This window comes from Tamandua tetradactyla, chromosome 3, assembly GCF_023851605.1.
Source record: "Tamandua tetradactyla isolate mTamTet1 chromosome 3, mTamTet1.pri, whole genome shotgun sequence".
NCBI classification, from domain to species: Eukaryota; Metazoa; Chordata; class Mammalia; order Pilosa; family Myrmecophagidae; genus Tamandua; species Tamandua tetradactyla.
The window spans coordinates 110,483,243-110,500,574 of NC_135329.1; the positions used below are offsets into that span (position 1 = coordinate 110,483,243).

The following is a 17,332-nucleotide window of genomic DNA, read 5'->3' on the forward strand; positions in this document are numbered from 1 at the left end:
CTGCCTTCAAACATTATGGTCAATATAATTTCCAAAGATCATATATTACCATAAACAAAAAAACTGTAGGTATACCATTTGAATCAAAATGAGATTGTGTGTGCAATAGAGTAGCAGAGAACAATGAATAAACAGCTCATAAGGTGTGAGTGTCGGGTGAAGAGTTGCGTATCCCTTGTATTGCCCAGGACTTAAACTCTTCCTCTAATAGGACTTGACATCTTACTAAATGACATATGGTAATGGTTATAGGAAGATCACCTGTGATTAAATGATAAATTTACAGTGAAATCAACAAATGCTAAAGATTTTCTATGCAGACCTTGTGACTTCGTAAGGTTTTCTTATATACTATCCATACCCTCAGGTCCACTTTAAATCTGTGATTCATTAATCCCAGTTCTTCCCTGGTCTTCGCTTAAAGTACAAAATACAGATATAGCCATGATCCGGCTACGTTTTGAATATGGTTTTAATTTTCTCCATATACTAATAAGCCTATTTCTGTCAGTATTCTTGCTTTATGTATGTTTTTTCTTTCAGTTTATGAATTGATTTTTCTAACTTTCTCTTCAACATCAGTACAATGTATGCAGTTTCCTTTCAAACTGTGAATGCTGACAGTGAAAAGAGTAATACATTAAATAAAATCCATAAATAACCCACATACTGTAATTTCAGTCAATAGTTTCAATCTCCTTCCCCTCACAGGCACTTAAAATTGAACAGCAACTTGATTAACTTGAGTTTTACTTCACGGTCTCCTACAGGCATTAGTGATTAAGAAAATACCAAAAGTTGTGAATAGAAGAGGCAAACAAAACGAAACAACCCTAAATCCAAAAAACTACATAATCAATAGTTAAATATCACAAAGCTTGCTATAATGGCATATACTAATTTATAGCATGAATAACTATATGCAACGTGAAGATTATGTAAGAAAACATTTTAACATATCTAATATTTTGTGAAACTGGAGTACATTTAAAAAAGAAAATTCCTAAAAATGATTAACTGAATGCTGAGAAAAGAAAAACCTGAGGGAAATAAATAGTTGGTATAATTTTAGAGCTACTGGCTATTGCATTTGAAAACAGATAAGAAGAAAGCTCTGACAGTTGAGAAAATAAAATCAACTGGCTCATCTTTAAAAACAGGAATAGGGTGCAGGGGTGGTTCAGTGGTAAAATGTTTGCCCTCCATGAAGGAGACCCCAGGTTCGATTCCTGGGCCATTCAACCAAATATATATTCCGATTATTTTATTTTGGGGCAGTGCAATGGTGGCCTAGTGGCAAGAATTCTCACCTGCCAAGCCAGAGACCTGGGTTTAATTCCTGGAGCCATACCAAAATAAAAGAACATAGCCTGGGCAGGCAACAGTGGCTCAGTGGCAGAGTTCTTGCCTGCCATGCCAGAGACCCAGGTTTGATTTCTGGTGCCTGCCTATGTAAAAAAAAAAAAAAAAGAGTTGGAAGATTATGATGTTGAAAGTTTTTTAACAGCCAGCTAATACCAGTAACTTGGAAGGCAAAGGACTTCATTAAGCAATCCCTGTATACAATGTGTAAATCACATCTAACTGAATTTCTTCCCAGGTCTCACTGGTGATGATGTGATGCACAGATAAGACCATATTTGAACCATGTTATAGTGGTTTGCAGTGAACTGGCTTACCATTGCAACATAAATAAATAAAAATAAATTTAAAACATGGTAAAATATGCCATCTGTAAGTCTGTGTTCTCTTACCCAGTAAATTAATCAGAATTGCCTAGTGTTCTAGTTTGCAAACTGCCAGAATGCAGTATACCAGAAAGGGACTGGCTTTTAAAAAGGGAAATTTAATAAGTTGCAAGTTTACAGCTCTAAGGCTGCGAAAATGTTCAAATTAAAACAAGGCTATAGAAATGTCCAATCTAAGGCATCCAAGGAAAGATACCTTGGTTCAAGAAGGCCGATGACGTTCAGGGTTTCTCTCTCAACTAGAAAGGTAATTGGTCAACATGGCAACGTCTGCTAGCTTTCTCTCGAGGCTTCTTGTTTCATGAAGCTCCCTCAGGGGCATTTTCCTTCTTCATCTTCAAAGGTCTCTGGGCTGTGTGGGCTCTTGTGGCTATAAAGCTTTCTCCAAAATGCTTTCTCTTTTAAAGGATTCCAGGAAAGTAATCAAGACCCACCTGGAATGGATAGAGTCACATCTTCCTCTAATCAAAGGTTAATACCCACAATTGTGTGTGCCACATTTCCTTGGAAATAATATAATCCAGTTTCCAACCTACTGTGTTGCATCGGGAATAAAAGAAATGGCTGTCCACAGGATTGGATCAAGATTAAAACATGGCTTTTCTAGGGTGCATAATCCTTTCAAACCAGCACATTCCATCCTCTGGACCCTAAAAAAGACATGCTTTTCCCATATACAAAATACATTCGCTCCATCACAATATCACAAAAGACTTAAACAATTTCAGCAACAATACAAATACAACACAAAGTCAGAAACAGTACAACATCTCATCAACGTTGATCACAGGCATGGTGTGTCCTAGAACACCTAGGAACCTTTTTTCTTTTTTTTATTTCAATGTAATTAAATTATTTTTATGTATTTTTAAAACAAAATGTTTTAAAACAATAAAAACTGAAAAATGAATAAGCAGCAAGAGCAGTTACTGTTATTTGATATGGTATTCTTTCGCTCTTTCTTCACTTCCTCAGAAATCACTATCTTAGTAAGGCCTGCCCTGGCCATCTAAACTAAAATTTCATTCCCATCCCATATATTTATTATTTGCTTCCCCCACTTTATTTGATTATTTATTTTTGAACCTTAGCACTTAATACTCAGCTACCATACTACATATTTTTCTATTCATCTTCTGTATTGCTTGTCTTTCATGCTACTATGCAAGCTTGACAGTCAGGGTTTTTACCAGCATGTGGAGCAGTGACTGGCATATAGTAGCCACTTCATAACTATTTATTGAATGAATGAAAGAATGAATGGTGTTGGGCATTTTTTGCTATTAGGTTGCAACCTGTATCCTTGCACTTCTTTGTCATCAGCTAAGTCAGAAAAAAGGTGGTCTTCAAGCTAATAAATTCTTCACCTCTATATGCCCCAGACAGAACACAAAGTCTGGAAAAACAAGACTACGATACCTTAGGATATTCTATGCCTTGTCTTCTATAAGAGAGATATATTCCCTCAACATCTCGATGTCACCGACATAAATGACTATCAAATCAGAAATGACAACTGGTGTCCTCTGAGCTGATTTGAGCATATAGGGTATTGTTGAAGTGGTGGAGATTTTTTGTTTGTTAGTTTATTTGCCCTGCATTGTGTTGGTCCTACAATTAGCCTATATTGTAATGTTAGCCTCAAGAGTATTTATTTTTGTTTCATTTGATTACTTGTTGACATTTAAAAATTGCAAGATTTTAAATAAAAATCCGGATTTCTTATTTCTCTCAAAAAAGTAAATAAAAGATCTGGCACAACAGGGAAATGTCCCTCATGGAAAAAAAATAAATAAGTGTAGCTGAGAAGCAGTTGTATCTCAAGTGGGATATTAGCTCTTGTCACACTTCTACTCCCCAAGGCTTCCAGATACTGACACCTAGACTCACTTCCTACTCACTCTCATATTGGAGCTCTTGTGGTTGATTTCTGCCTGACCCACTTTACTCAGTCATGCAACCTGACTGGCACCTTTAGGCATTAGACTTTGTAATATCAGCTCACAAATGAAAAGGTTCTCTCTGGGGGGTGTGGTAGATATATGTATTAGTTACTCATTGCTATTTAACACATTTCTCCATAACTTAGCATATCTTGAAACAACAATAAGCATTTATTATATCACACTGTTTGTGTGGCTCAAGAATATGGGAGCAGCTCCTGTGGGTGGTTCTGCTTTTGACTCTCTCAGTTGCTCTGAGGCTTTTGGCAAAGGCTGCGGCCTTCTAGAGGCACCTTTGGGGCTGGAGGTTCTGCTCTGAGAATGACTCACTCACATGACTGCAGGCTGGAGGATCAGCTCCTCTCTATGGGGACCTCTCCATACGGTTGCTTGGATGTCTTCACAACATGTCAGTTGGCTTTGTCCAGAGCAAATGGTCCAATAGAGAGATCAAAGAGTAAACCCCATGCCTTTGTGACCTAGTCTTCAAAGTCACCCACCATCACTTCCTCTTTATTCTATCCATTAGCTGTGAGCAGCTAGATCCAGTTCATCTTCAAGGAGAAGGAAATTAAGCTCTACCTTTTGGAAGGAGAATTATCAAAGCATTTGTGAAACAGCCTAGGTCTTGGAATCTTCGACTTGTCTGAATCATCAAATAATTGCTTTATTTTAATCTAGACATTGTCAGATGCCTTCTACTTTATTTAGTTTAAATAATTAATTGATAAAACTAATAAGTCTTTAGTTTTAAGACTTCAAAACCTTTTTCCAGTTTATCATGTGTACACTAGTCTGAGTAAATCTGGGAAGTCCACATAGCTATAATTTATAAGACTTGAGGTTTATTTCTGAAAAGTTTCCAAAGAAGTTTTTAACTCAGTTTTATGAAAACCATCCTAAAATTTAAGTGAAAAACAAACATTCAATTAGCTATTATCCACTTGTGTATTTGAGAAGCTGGCATATAGTCTTATACTGGTCATCACATAGGACAATTATTTCATTTTCCGGCTGTGCAAATTTTAGTATCACTGTAGTCAAATTTCTTCTTGAACATTTGTAACTGTAATCACCTGTAATTCCTTGGATAATAATGAGGATTTTCTGTTTAATTCTTTTCTTTTAATGACTTTTTAAAATGGCTGTAATATTCAGCCTCAGCAGGAAACAAATCATCAGCCTATTTCCTATGTCCAAGGAGAAAGAGTGCAGGTTCAGAAAGAAGCTTGGGGAGTCCGAGCAGAAAAGTAACTTCAGATCTTAAGCCAGGAAACTTTGTAAATAGAAATTCCTCACTGCTTCTCTTCGGTGGCGTCTTTTAAATTTGAAACCCCAAAACCGCTAGAGGTTTTTGATATATCAATTTAATTGTCATACCACTAAAGGCATTAATAGATTATGTTATATTTATTTTTATCTCTCAGGGTTAATCCAATTATAGTGGCAGACAGGTTTCAAAAGAATTTTAATTTTTGCAAGGTTGGGCTACCACGCAGAGCCTATGCCATATCAGATTCACTGTGCTGACATAATATAAGCATTATGATTTCATTCAAATGTTTCTTCTTCAATTTTAGAAGTGAACAAAACCAACTGACATCATTTTTCATGCTAAAAGGGACTAGCTCCCCATTGTTTGAGACCGCTTTATTGGCAATCATTCTATTTTATTAATTTCCTACTCAGAACAGGGTGATTAGCAATCATGTTAGTAGAAATAAACTTTTATAAAGCCTTAAATTTTTCTATGAGGCAATGACTTATATAGTACAGAGATTCACTAAAATGTCAATGACTTTTCTTGAAATGTTATGACAGATTCTTCATGTTTCCTCTAATTTATTGAGTTCCTTGGTTATATTCTTTGCTTGTTTACGTTGACGTCTTAAAATAACTTGAATTCAAATTTTTTTAATTTTTCATGGGTAGGCACTGGAAAATGAATCCAGGTCTCTGGCATGGCAGGTGAGAACTCTGCCTGCTGAGCCAACATGGCCCACCTTGAATTCAATTTTGAATGCATAATGTGGGTGGTGATTTTGGGATTGTTGCAGTTTACCTAACCACTTTAAAAAATTAAATTATGCTCACTTTCTTCAGGTGGTTTAAAAACATGTTCAAGGACCCATCAAACAAAATCTCCTTACGAATTTGACAGGGTTAAGGAATATAAAATCATCTTTTTTTTTCTTCTCATCTTGTGGGACCATTGTAAATAGATTCCTATTCTAAATTAACCTACTTGTCAGCTACAACTCTCTTGCATTATTTTCCTACTGTTGAAACAAATACCATAGAATAGCTGGATTAACAGAAATCTATTGGCTCACAGTTTTAGAAGCTAGAAGGCTTGCTTCTCCTCAAGGACAGTATCTTCTAGCTGGCCAGCAATCTTTGGGGTTCCTTGACTTTTCCATTACATTGCAAGGCACATGTGGCATCTTCTCTTTCTCTTCTGAGTTCCATCGACTTCAAGCTTCTGGGTGCTCCTGTGGCTTCTCTCTCTGTGGTCTTCTCTATAAGGTCTCCAGTAATAGGATTTGGACCCATCTTGGTTCAGTTGGATCGCATCTTAATGAAAATAACCTTGTCAAAAGGTCCTATATAAATGGGTTCACACTGACAAGAATGGATTAAGATTAAGAACATGTTTTTCTGCGGTGCATAAGCCCAGGCACAATCTCTATATTTGGGGACATACGATGAAAAGAATGACAACACAATGCTCTAGGAAGAGCACAGGAATTGCCAAAGTATCAAAAGGGAGTAAAAATTTTAAAAGAAAATTACAGAATTTTAAAGACAAAGTGGTATTTTTTTTACAAATTTAAATTCCTTATCTGGAGAAGAACTATTTTTAAAAGTATAATTTTATAGAAAAATTTTTGATAAAAATATAGGTGAAAGCAATAGCAGGAGGATGGCAACTTAGAACAAATCTTTAACAAAAAAGCCACTAAATCATCTGAAGCAATTATTATGTCAAAAATCTGGAAATACCCAACTAGGTAAAACTAGAGCATTTAAGGATTAAATTAAGTGAAACTAGATCCCAATTTTGTCTGATGTTTGTATAAAACTCCATTTTTAATAAAGAGCATTCATTTTCATGTGATTCTCACAACTTTGTGATATAGACAGATATATTTAATATCTGTATTTCTCACTTATAAAAACATAAACAGAGATAATCAGTGCTAATAATTGGTGGAAAAAACTTTCTTTTCCTCTCTCTCCCTCACAGGAATATCATTTTTTTGAGCTTATATTTTATGCTTATATTTTTATTTCTGAGACTAGCACAATGTCTGCATACAAAATGTGCTAAATAAATATTTGTAAAATTGAACTAAATTTAAAAAAAAATGCTTCCTGTGTCCTGGACTCATCCTGTCTTAATAAATTTCCATATCTCAATCTTAAACACTCTAATTTAGTTATTTTTAATCTAACTGGGAAATCACAGGTGGTAAAAACACATCAACTAGAAAATGAATTTTCAAACATTTCCCAATTAAGGAGTGTTTACTTATAAACTTCTCACACTTATGATTACTAAAATCCCTCACATTAAATATGGAAAATAGTGAAAAAGAATTAGAATTATTATATTATAAGATTAATTATAATATTATTATACTATATTATTTTAGTATATTAAAATATAGAATTAAAAGGTCTAATTTATGTCCTATACAAATAAACTTTAAAACCTATGCTAAAATTCAATTTTCATAAATAGTATATTTTTGTAAAGGTCATCTGACCACATCATAGTATTCAGAATTGCAAATATAAAATCGTTTTTCTAATTTCCTGTAGCAAAATGTGACTACCAAAATTCTACGTGGAATATCTAAACCTCATGTTGCTGCCCAACCCATGAACCTTAGGTTTGAGTCAGCGTATACTGAGTAAATGTGCAGTCATCCTCACCAAGAAAGCACTAAGGTCTTTATGGTATCCATGCTTACATTGTTTGCAAAATTCAAATTATCACCATAAATTTAAAAATCACATTTAAAAAATCAGTTTCTTGTATGCAGTTGGTTATTTGTTCTGTGGAAAGCCATTCCTCTGTACTGATTTACTAATCTTCTTACTTAGCCTGTTACCTTTTTGTCCAGAAGACTGAGGAAAAGGAATGGCAATGAAGTTTAAATCAGTAAACTCTTTACTTATTCCTAAAAACGGGAAAAAAAAATCTTGTGGGGAATAATTTCAGCTTTTGGTTAAATGGATCCTGTTGCCTTGCGTCTGGAATTATCCATATGACTCAAGCTATCCTTTATAAGCAGAGATAAGCCAGGTTTTCCTTTAATGAGACAACTACACAAGGCCATTACACTTCGGAGCATTGCAGTAGAACACAGAAAATAATCATAAAATAATACAAGTCACAGTAAGCCAAGAATCAATAATAGTAAAGTCAGTATAGTTGATAGAACCAGGTTCCTGATCTGAATAATCTTACAAATCTGCTTGCAAACATTTAAAAGGAAAAGAAAAACCTTCGCAGATACGTGCAATTTGGATCTGCTTCTGCTATTAATGGAGCAGTAACTTTCCTAAGCTTTTAACAGGTCATAATTAATCAACCCCCAATCAATATGAAGCATCCAGCAAAAGAATCACTGCACTTACCCATAATGGTTAGGGCTGTAGCTTTTGTTAATTCTTCTTTCATTGACTCAATTACTTCTAAATTACCACCATCCAGGTTGCATCTATTTATGGTTCCATTTCCAGAACTGATCCAATAAAGCTTGTTTTCCACATAGTCTATAGATAGACCTGTAATTAAATTATTCAACTTAAACATAATGATAGCCACTTAAATTGTAATATTAACCTGGCATCACTAGATTTGAGGGGAAAAAAATTAAATTGCAAGCTCAGATTTTTGTCCTAAAAAATAAGATCTAGCTAATAGAGAAATATATATATATATATATATATATATATATATAGTTTTAACTGGCTGAAAAATACGATATATTTTTACAGTTATTTCTGTTGATTATCATAAATATCTAATAAACTATTTAGAGTAGTTAAGTAATATAAAGTCTCAATTGGTAAGTGAAAGTTCAAGAATTTTAAGAAAATCCCTGTATTCCGAAATTGCATGCCCTCTTCACTACACCATTTTGCCTCAGGTAATTTTTATGTAATGACTCACTTCAGATACTAGTTTCACTGATGAAATGTAAAAGTCCTCTTTTTTTCAATAAAACGTACTTTAGAGAGTTAACATTTATGATTTCAACCCTTTTGAAGTAAGTTCAGAGGCCCAAGAATCTCAACAATTAGTAATGTCACAAACACAAATGGTATTGGCTATATTTGGATTCTGGCATCAAGACAGGAACTATTCAATAAGCAACTGAACAAAGCCAAGTCTTAAGACCCTCATCCCCACATGGCAAGGTTTGTCTCTGTGAGTGTGAGGTTAGGTTTCATTGCATTTTATGAACAATTTCATATTTTATAGTGCTGTTCACAGTTTTCAAAAGTCTCAATCATTATATTCTGATTGCCAAGGAATCTCAGTATACATCTACTTTACCACTAGTATGCTTACCAGGCTCGCTGCATCCATTATAGGACTATAACTCTTTCATTCAATGTTGCCTGTCTGTGCTCCAGAACTACTTGTGGAAATGCACATGTGGACATATATTCAGATGTACAATGAAATGAACTGTTATTTGGATCTCTCTCAGAGAATAAAGTGAGCAAACCACAAGTAATTCTTTCTCTCTCTCCCTCTCCCATCTTCTAGGGAGAGGGAGAGAGAAATTAATAGGATCAATATTATCAAATATTATAAAAAGATATCTAAGATTTAAAAAGAAGAAAAAATAGATTATTGGAGAGAATCTCATGAGTTCAAGTGCATGGAGAGAGGGTCAAGCATAGCCCAAATAATTCCCACTAGAGACAGCTCCAGGCCAGCGAGTAGAGTTGATTTATCAGACCACTTTGAACACAAGTGTACATGATATACCAGGTATTTTTACTAACTTATTTATACACATGTTAATAGAAGTATGGAAAGTTTGCAGAAAACCATAACATGTAAAATCAGATGTTGTATGGATGCAGTTTTTTAGATTTTTCAATGAGCACGTGGGTCTTAGTCCTTCGCTTGTCACCTGGCAATGCAGATGGGACCCTCTTCTGTCCTTTGTTCTCTTTCAGGTTTTATTTATTTCAGCTTCTTACTTCCTATGGCATTCTTTCTGTCTGAATTTCACTCCTTTTATAAAGGATTCTAGCAATAGGATTAAGACCCAGCCTGTTGGAGGTGGGTCACACCTTATCAGAAATAAACTCATCTAAAGGTCCTTTAATTTAACCACAGGAATAAATTACATTTAAGAACATGTTTTTTTCTGGTGTACATACAGATTCAAACCGCCATGGCATTTTATCCACTCCTTTAAATACTCTAAATTTTATCTTTCAATCAAACCAAACCAATCGAGAACTATCTGCACTCTTAGAATGCTGTGCCTTTTTTTCTGCCTTTATTTTCTTGCTGAGTTGAGCTGTGGAATTATGCCCTAGTTTTGCACAAGGAATGCCATCAGAACTAGCCACAGGAAACCCACTGTCAGACTTCCTAGGAATGCAGTCTCTGAGAGCGGTCCCTCATGCAGTCCCTCTTTGTTCACGGACGCTGGGGAGAAATTTCTTTCAGGACTCAGTGCCAGAAAAATCTATACGTGGAAAATATAAAAATGTAACTGGTCATATTTTTCTATTTGCTTTGGCTGCAAAGTAATTGAAGAATCAGATTTGTGACTCATGTTTAGCAATTGTAAAAGAATTACATTTACACTACTAACTTTATCCCTGGCTTCAATTTACTATTCTATTATTTTCTCTCACCTTGATTTTTAAAATCAATGTTTTTGTCTGGCATTTTTTAGGGAATGCACTTGTTTAAGTTTCCTCAAGCCCCTTTTGGAGAAGAGTGGGTGCATTGATTCTGTATCTGCCTAATTACAAAATCAGTGACAACGTCAGAATGTTCTCAGCCACCTAACACCCTGTAGTTTCTTGACTCTAACTTATGTTGTATAAAGCAGTTATTAAAGGAAGTGAGGAAGTTACAGAGTTTGGGTCAGAGATTCCCAGAGCTTATTCACCATGAGATTCACTTCTGGACTGTGGGTGCCTAGAAGATAGGGGCTGTTTATTAACTTTGGTGTCCAACCCGATGCCGAGAACAGAGAAGGAAACTCATAAATATTGACTGACTGACTGAATGATTCAATTAATTCTTTTACGAAAATCATAAGTCATCTTCAAGGAGTTCTGCCTAGTAAAGCTGACATCTTAAAGTAGATTTTTTTTTAATATACTACTTATACCCAAGATACTATAATAATATGGAGAAAGGGCAGTTATTCATAAAGTATCCTTGGCGTGGCTTAAATTTCTGCATCATTTTAAGTTTGAATAGCTTAAGATTAATAGTTTTAAGAGTCAAAGAGAAAAATAGGTTTGCTATATTAATTTATAGATGCCTGAAATATGTTACCTCTCCTTCTATACATTTCTTCCCTCCTGTTAAATATATTCGTTAACCCCTGAATGTTTCTGAGTGCATTTATTCCCAGTTTTACAAAATGGAATTGAAATATTTTGTAAAACCTATTATTAATCCAAGAAACTGCTGATATATGATTTAAAATCTATTGATATATGTACATTTATCATTGATATTTATAAAGTTCATTAATATAAATATTTTTGCATCATGATTTTGTATTTTGTGATATTCCTAAATCTAGATTTAATAATACTGAATAATTAATTAGTATATATTGATTGGAATAATTTCTTAATCAGATCTGTTATACTAATATTTCAAAAGATGAACCACTAAGCTGTGAATTAATAATTGTCCCATATATTTGGAACTACCCAGTCAGTGATTTTAGAATGCTAAATTAATAGCTAAGAGAAAGCAGGTCAAATGTGAGCAAGTCTATGAAACTGGCTTAGCAACTGTGCAGAGAAAATAATTATGTTTGCACCAGGTGGTTCTCAGAGTGGGGTGATTGAAATTTAAAAGTCTTCAAAAGGAATGCAGGGTTTTTACAAAAAACATAATACTAGTAATGTAGTCTCTCATTCCTGCAAGGCATATTTATTAATTGTTAAAACCATCTTGAATTGATTATTAAAAGAAGAAACCTATATTCAAATAATAGAACAGGTATATAATAGAAAAAAGAAGTCATTATTTATATGGAAGATGGGAAATTATTATGTAAAAAGAAAATTTCATCTTTTTACCCATCTTTCCTATTTTTCTGTAAAAATTGAGTTAACCCATAAGGTTCAATTCTAAACTACTTATTTTTAGTCAGAATCCCTTACTACATTAGTTAATTTGAACATTTTTGTTTAATCAAGCCAGCTTACTTTTTAATTGTAACAATATAGTTTGCCAAAATTGTGTAATTGTGTTCATACTAGAAATATCTATACATTGACACAAAAAGCAAATGACATATTATTCTTTAAAATATAATCTAAATGTATTTTCCGTATATTATGTAAAATTTACATTCATTAAATCTCAAGTGTTCTTGCAATTAAGATTGGAAAGTTCATTCTATGTGTCTCACTTCATTTTTAAAATTAATATAAATTTAAATTAATATTAAATTTGTATAGTATATTATTTAATATAAATTAAAATTAATATTTTTGATATATTACATAATATTTTATAAAAAGAAACATGCAAATTTCCAAAAAGAAAGACTTTTAAAAATTAATACTTTCTAGATAGTAATTTTCTAATATTTTCTATCACTGACCAAATTTTATTTCAAAATCTTTATCCATAATTGCACATTATAATTATCTAGAAAGTTATTAAGAAATCTGATGCCTGGGTCCAGTCCCAGAAATACTAATTTAATTGGTCTGGATGGGTCCCAGACATCAGTATTTTTTTTAATCTTCAGTGATTTTAAAATACAAAGTTTAAGAAATTTCTTCAAACATTGCATATTTTTATAACACTTTGAATTTTTAGCAAGTTGGTTCAACCAGGCCTTTAAAATTTTGCTGGAAAGTGTTTCATGATAGTGAAATCTTTGGAGCCAGGGAAACACAAAGTTTACATGGCAAAAGAGCCAAGCTATGGATATTAAAATGTAAATAATTAACTTCAAAATTTCTATACATGCATAACAAATAATTAAATCTTCTAAATATTCTCGTTGTAAGGCTATCTTCAGGCAGTAAAAAACAACTCTTTCTGCTCTTAGAATTACACAAGTTAGAAAAATTTGGAAATACCATAAAGCTGCATCCCATACTATACCTGTAGAAAGATTATAGTGTACTGGATTTATTCCAAAATAGAGATTTCTTTTCAGAGTTCACCAGAAGTAGCATGACTATTTCTGGGCAGAGCTATTTCTGAAACAACAGCTCCAAAGGAGCCACTATGCTATTAGATTACCTCAAGAGATCCTTTGTCTCTAGTAAGACTACTCAGATTTTATATTATTTAAATAATGTATATACAATATTACAGAAGTAATATGTACAGGATTGTATAACTATATAAAGAAGTTATAAGCTAATATATTAAACAATAGTAATACAGAGTGAAAACAAATAAAAGTCCCCAAGATTTGATAATCACCTTTGTGTGAGTCAGTTTGTCTCAGAGATATAACTGTGTTTCAAATCGGTATTTCACACTGTGTACTTGACTTTTCACCAGAGTACACAATTATACAAAGGAATCCACTTTTGGAAAATGTACTGAGGAAGCCCAAGCACTCTCTCTGCTTCAGCTTCTCTCTGAAATGAATACAATTACAAGGTGCTAATCTTTAATCACCTTGTCTATTTGTCTCTTGGTGTGCCTCACAGATAGCAGGCTAGGCAGCCTTCTCCATCTACAGCCTCACCTCACTACTGTGAAGAGATAATAATAACTGCCTCTTATAATAGTGCTGACACATAAGAAGCGCTTGATGAGTATTAGATATTTATTAGTGTGTTTCAGTATTTCCCTTTCAAGATAAAAGCCTATTGTAAAGCTTCCAGCTATCACTCTGCAAATCCCTACAACTCATAATGTTGATATAGTTTAATTATGAGAGATACTTAGAATGTTCATTTCATTCACAAATACCCACACTACCTTCTCATTTTTAAAATGAGCATATTGAAATTAAAAACTTTCTCTCTGTGAAAGAAAATAAAAGACATGGTCAAGCTGGGAGAAAATAATTGCAATCCACATATCTGACAAAAGATTATTGTCTACAATTTATAAAGAACTCTCAAAACTACAGGGCAAATGAACAAACAATCCAATTAGAAAATGGCCAAAAGATAGGAACAGAAATTTCATGGAAGAGGATATATATAGATTTCAATTAAGTACATGAAAAGATGTTCAACATCATTAGTCATGATGATGCAACTTCAAATCAAAGCCCAAGGAGCTATCACAGCACATCTATCAGAATGGCTAAAATGAAAAATAAAAAAATAGTGACACCACCAAATGCTTGCAAGGAGAAACTGGATTATCCGTATGGGAATTGATGGGAATGCAAAGTAGCATAGCCACTCTGGAAAACAACTTGGCAGTTCCTGAAAAAACTTGACATGCAACTAATATTTGACTGGGCAATTGCGCTCCTAGGCATTTATTTATCACAGCAGAGTAAAGACTTATGTTCACGTGAAGACCTGAACCCAAATTGTTATAGCAGCTTAATTTGTAATGGCCAAAAACAAAGATCAGCTCAGATGTCCTTCAACAAGTGAATATGTTAAATATTATGTGTGGAAGACTGAATTATTTACCCCAACAAAGACATATTCTTAATCTTAATCTGCATTCCTGTGGTTATGAACTAATTTGTAAACAGGGCTCTTTTAAGATGTATTATCAATTAAGGTGTGGACTCATTTGTGAATAGGCGCATCTAAGATCTTGTTTAGGTGTGGCCAAACTGAATGTCAGGACTTAATCCATGTAACTGGGGGTCTCATTCAGAGAGCAAATTTAGACACCAAAGGAGCCAGAAGGCAGAAGTCTTTAAAAACTAGAAGAGCCGACCCAAGGAGAGAGAAATCGTAAATGTTGGAAGCAGAGATGCTAGCCCAAGAAATCAGAGATTGTGCAAATTCAGTACCAGAATTCTCCAGACTTCTGGAAGAAAGCATGGCCTTACAGACGTATTGATTTTGGACTTCTAGCCTCTAAAACTATGAGCCAATAAATTTCTGTTGCTTAAAAGCTAGCCAGGATATTGGAATTGTCATAGCATATCTGGTAAACTAAGACACCATGGAATGCTACTGAGCAATGGAAAGAAACAAATTCCTGATGCACACAACAACTTGGATGAATCTTCAGGGAAATATACTGAGCAAAAAAAGTCAATCACCAAAGATTACCTATTTCCTGAATCTAGTTATATAATTTTCTTGAAATAATAGAAGTTTAGAATGGGAAACAGATCTGAGATTAAAGGTTAGGGACTATGACAGGAGAGGGTACAGGGGGTGTTGGGGGGGTAGTGAATGTGGTTATAAAATGGCAACAGGAGGCATCCTAGTTGTTTTAGAAATTTTCAGTGTCTTGACTATGATGGTAGATCCAGGAAGCTACACCTGCGATAACATTGCATAGACCTAAGTACAGATACACAAACGAGTAAAAGTAAAACATGAAATTTCAATAAATGGTAGATTTTTATCAATGTCAATACCCATGTTGTTATAATTAAGTTATAATTTTGCCAAAGTTCCAATAAATTGAATAAAGTATACACAGGATCTTTCCATATTATTCAGTAAAACTGCCTGTAAATCTAAAATTCATGTAATGAGATTTTTCAATTAAAAAATAAGGATCTCATTGAACAACTACTTAGGAGCTACGCCTTCATGGCATTATCTGAGCCTGATCTTAATTTTCCTTTCCAAATACCCTTCTCAATTCACCCCACTTTAAGAAGTCATTAACACAGTTACCAAGCTAAGTAAACCCACCTAATTCCTTAATTGCTTATCTTACTAAATTAAAATTTCAGCATATCCTTCACCCTCCCACACATAAATAATTTCACTTATATTTCAAACCATTGGTTGCTGGTAAAAATCATATGCCTTTTGGGAATAGCACACACAAAAATAGAAGAAAGTACGGAACCAATGAAAGAGATTTCTTGAGAAGGTATCATATGGAGTTTAATTCTAAAAGATCATTTTAAAAGCTTTAATACCTATAGCTTCGTATTTGTCAAAATTAAATTTTACCATATGATATGTAAAGTAGACCTAATAATTTTTATAAAGCAATAGATTTTATAAAGCATTCAGATATTTTTAAATTGTAGCTCTTGCCACTACAATAGCAAACATTCCCTTATATTAGTTTTTCTGTCCCTATCCACACAGAAAAATTCAGAGTTTTCTAAATATAACATTCTTTAGTGCCTTTATGCCCATTTCCTCCTTTCTGTTGTGATCAACAAAAGTCGTTTCTCCTCTATCACCTCCTTAAAACAAAGGTTTTAATATATTTCCAATATATTTCAATATATCATTCATTCTGTTATAATTCTTTTCCCCTATTTTTCTTCCCCACAAGAATTAATTATCTCCTATATTTTCACAGTGTCTTATTATATTGTCTTTATAGTATCTGGAACCTAGTACTAACGACCAACATTAAGGTTTTTTTTTTTAATTCTCTACTAAATCATCCAAATGGTTTGTAATTATTTGCCTTTTCTATTTACTAGACTATGACCTTCTGAAGAGTGGTACCAGGTTTTACATTCAGGATCTGGCGCATACTGTATACTTTATCGCTTGTATGTTTTTCAAAAAATCCTTTAACATTTAAAAGGAGTAAATGAATGATCAGATGAAAAGGTGTAGTACATTTAAAGTATTTGTGTGTATATATTGTGTAATTCTATTAATTTATTAATTCCTCTGGGCTTTTTGGTAAATTGTTTTCAACATTTCTCTTAGATTATACAACTTTATATGTCAATTTATTCTTCATATCTAATAAAAGTGGCTGGCTTGAATACTAAATATATATATAGAGAGATAGATAATAAGACTGCATTTCATGGAGCATGGAAACATCAAGGAGTAAAAATAAATCTTATTTTTAAAAAGTGAGGTTCTTCTGAATTTTTTTACATGGTAAAAAGTACTTATGAATCCTATCCTTGAAAAAGTTTCAAAATACACTTTATGCAATGTCTTGGTTTGTCTGGCTGCTATGACAAATACCACACAATGGAGTTAACTTAAATGGTAAGAGTTAAAAGTCCAAAATCAGGGTGTTGGCAAAGCTATATTTTCTCCCCCTGAGCCTGAAGCATTTGGTACTGGCTTGCTGCAATTCTCAGTGTTCTTTGGCTTTGCATCTTTGCCTTCTGTCACATGCAAAACTCTCTCTCCTTCTGCTGCTTTTCTGAGTTTTGTTGACTTACAGCTTCATCCTGTGTGGTTGTGCCAGTTTGAATCTGTGGTATACCCCAAAAAAGTCATGTCCTTTAATCCCCATTCAATATTGCTGGGTGGCAGCTTTTTGATTATCCATGCGTCTCT

At 33.7% G+C, this 17,332-nt stretch overlaps 1 protein-coding gene across 1 annotated transcript in view; it reads right to left on the bottom strand.

Moving 5' to 3' along the window:
- LRP1B (LDL receptor related protein 1B) overlaps positions 1-17,332 on the bottom strand; it is a 1,945,542-nt gene that overhangs the window by 582,192 nt on the left and 1,346,018 nt on the right. The window contains exon 32 of the mRNA XM_077153691.1: positions 8,339-8,488. Within this exon, the coding sequence (XP_077009806.1) occupies positions 8,339-8,488 (150 nt within the window). The remainder of the gene's footprint in view (positions 1-8,338; positions 8,489-17,332) is intronic.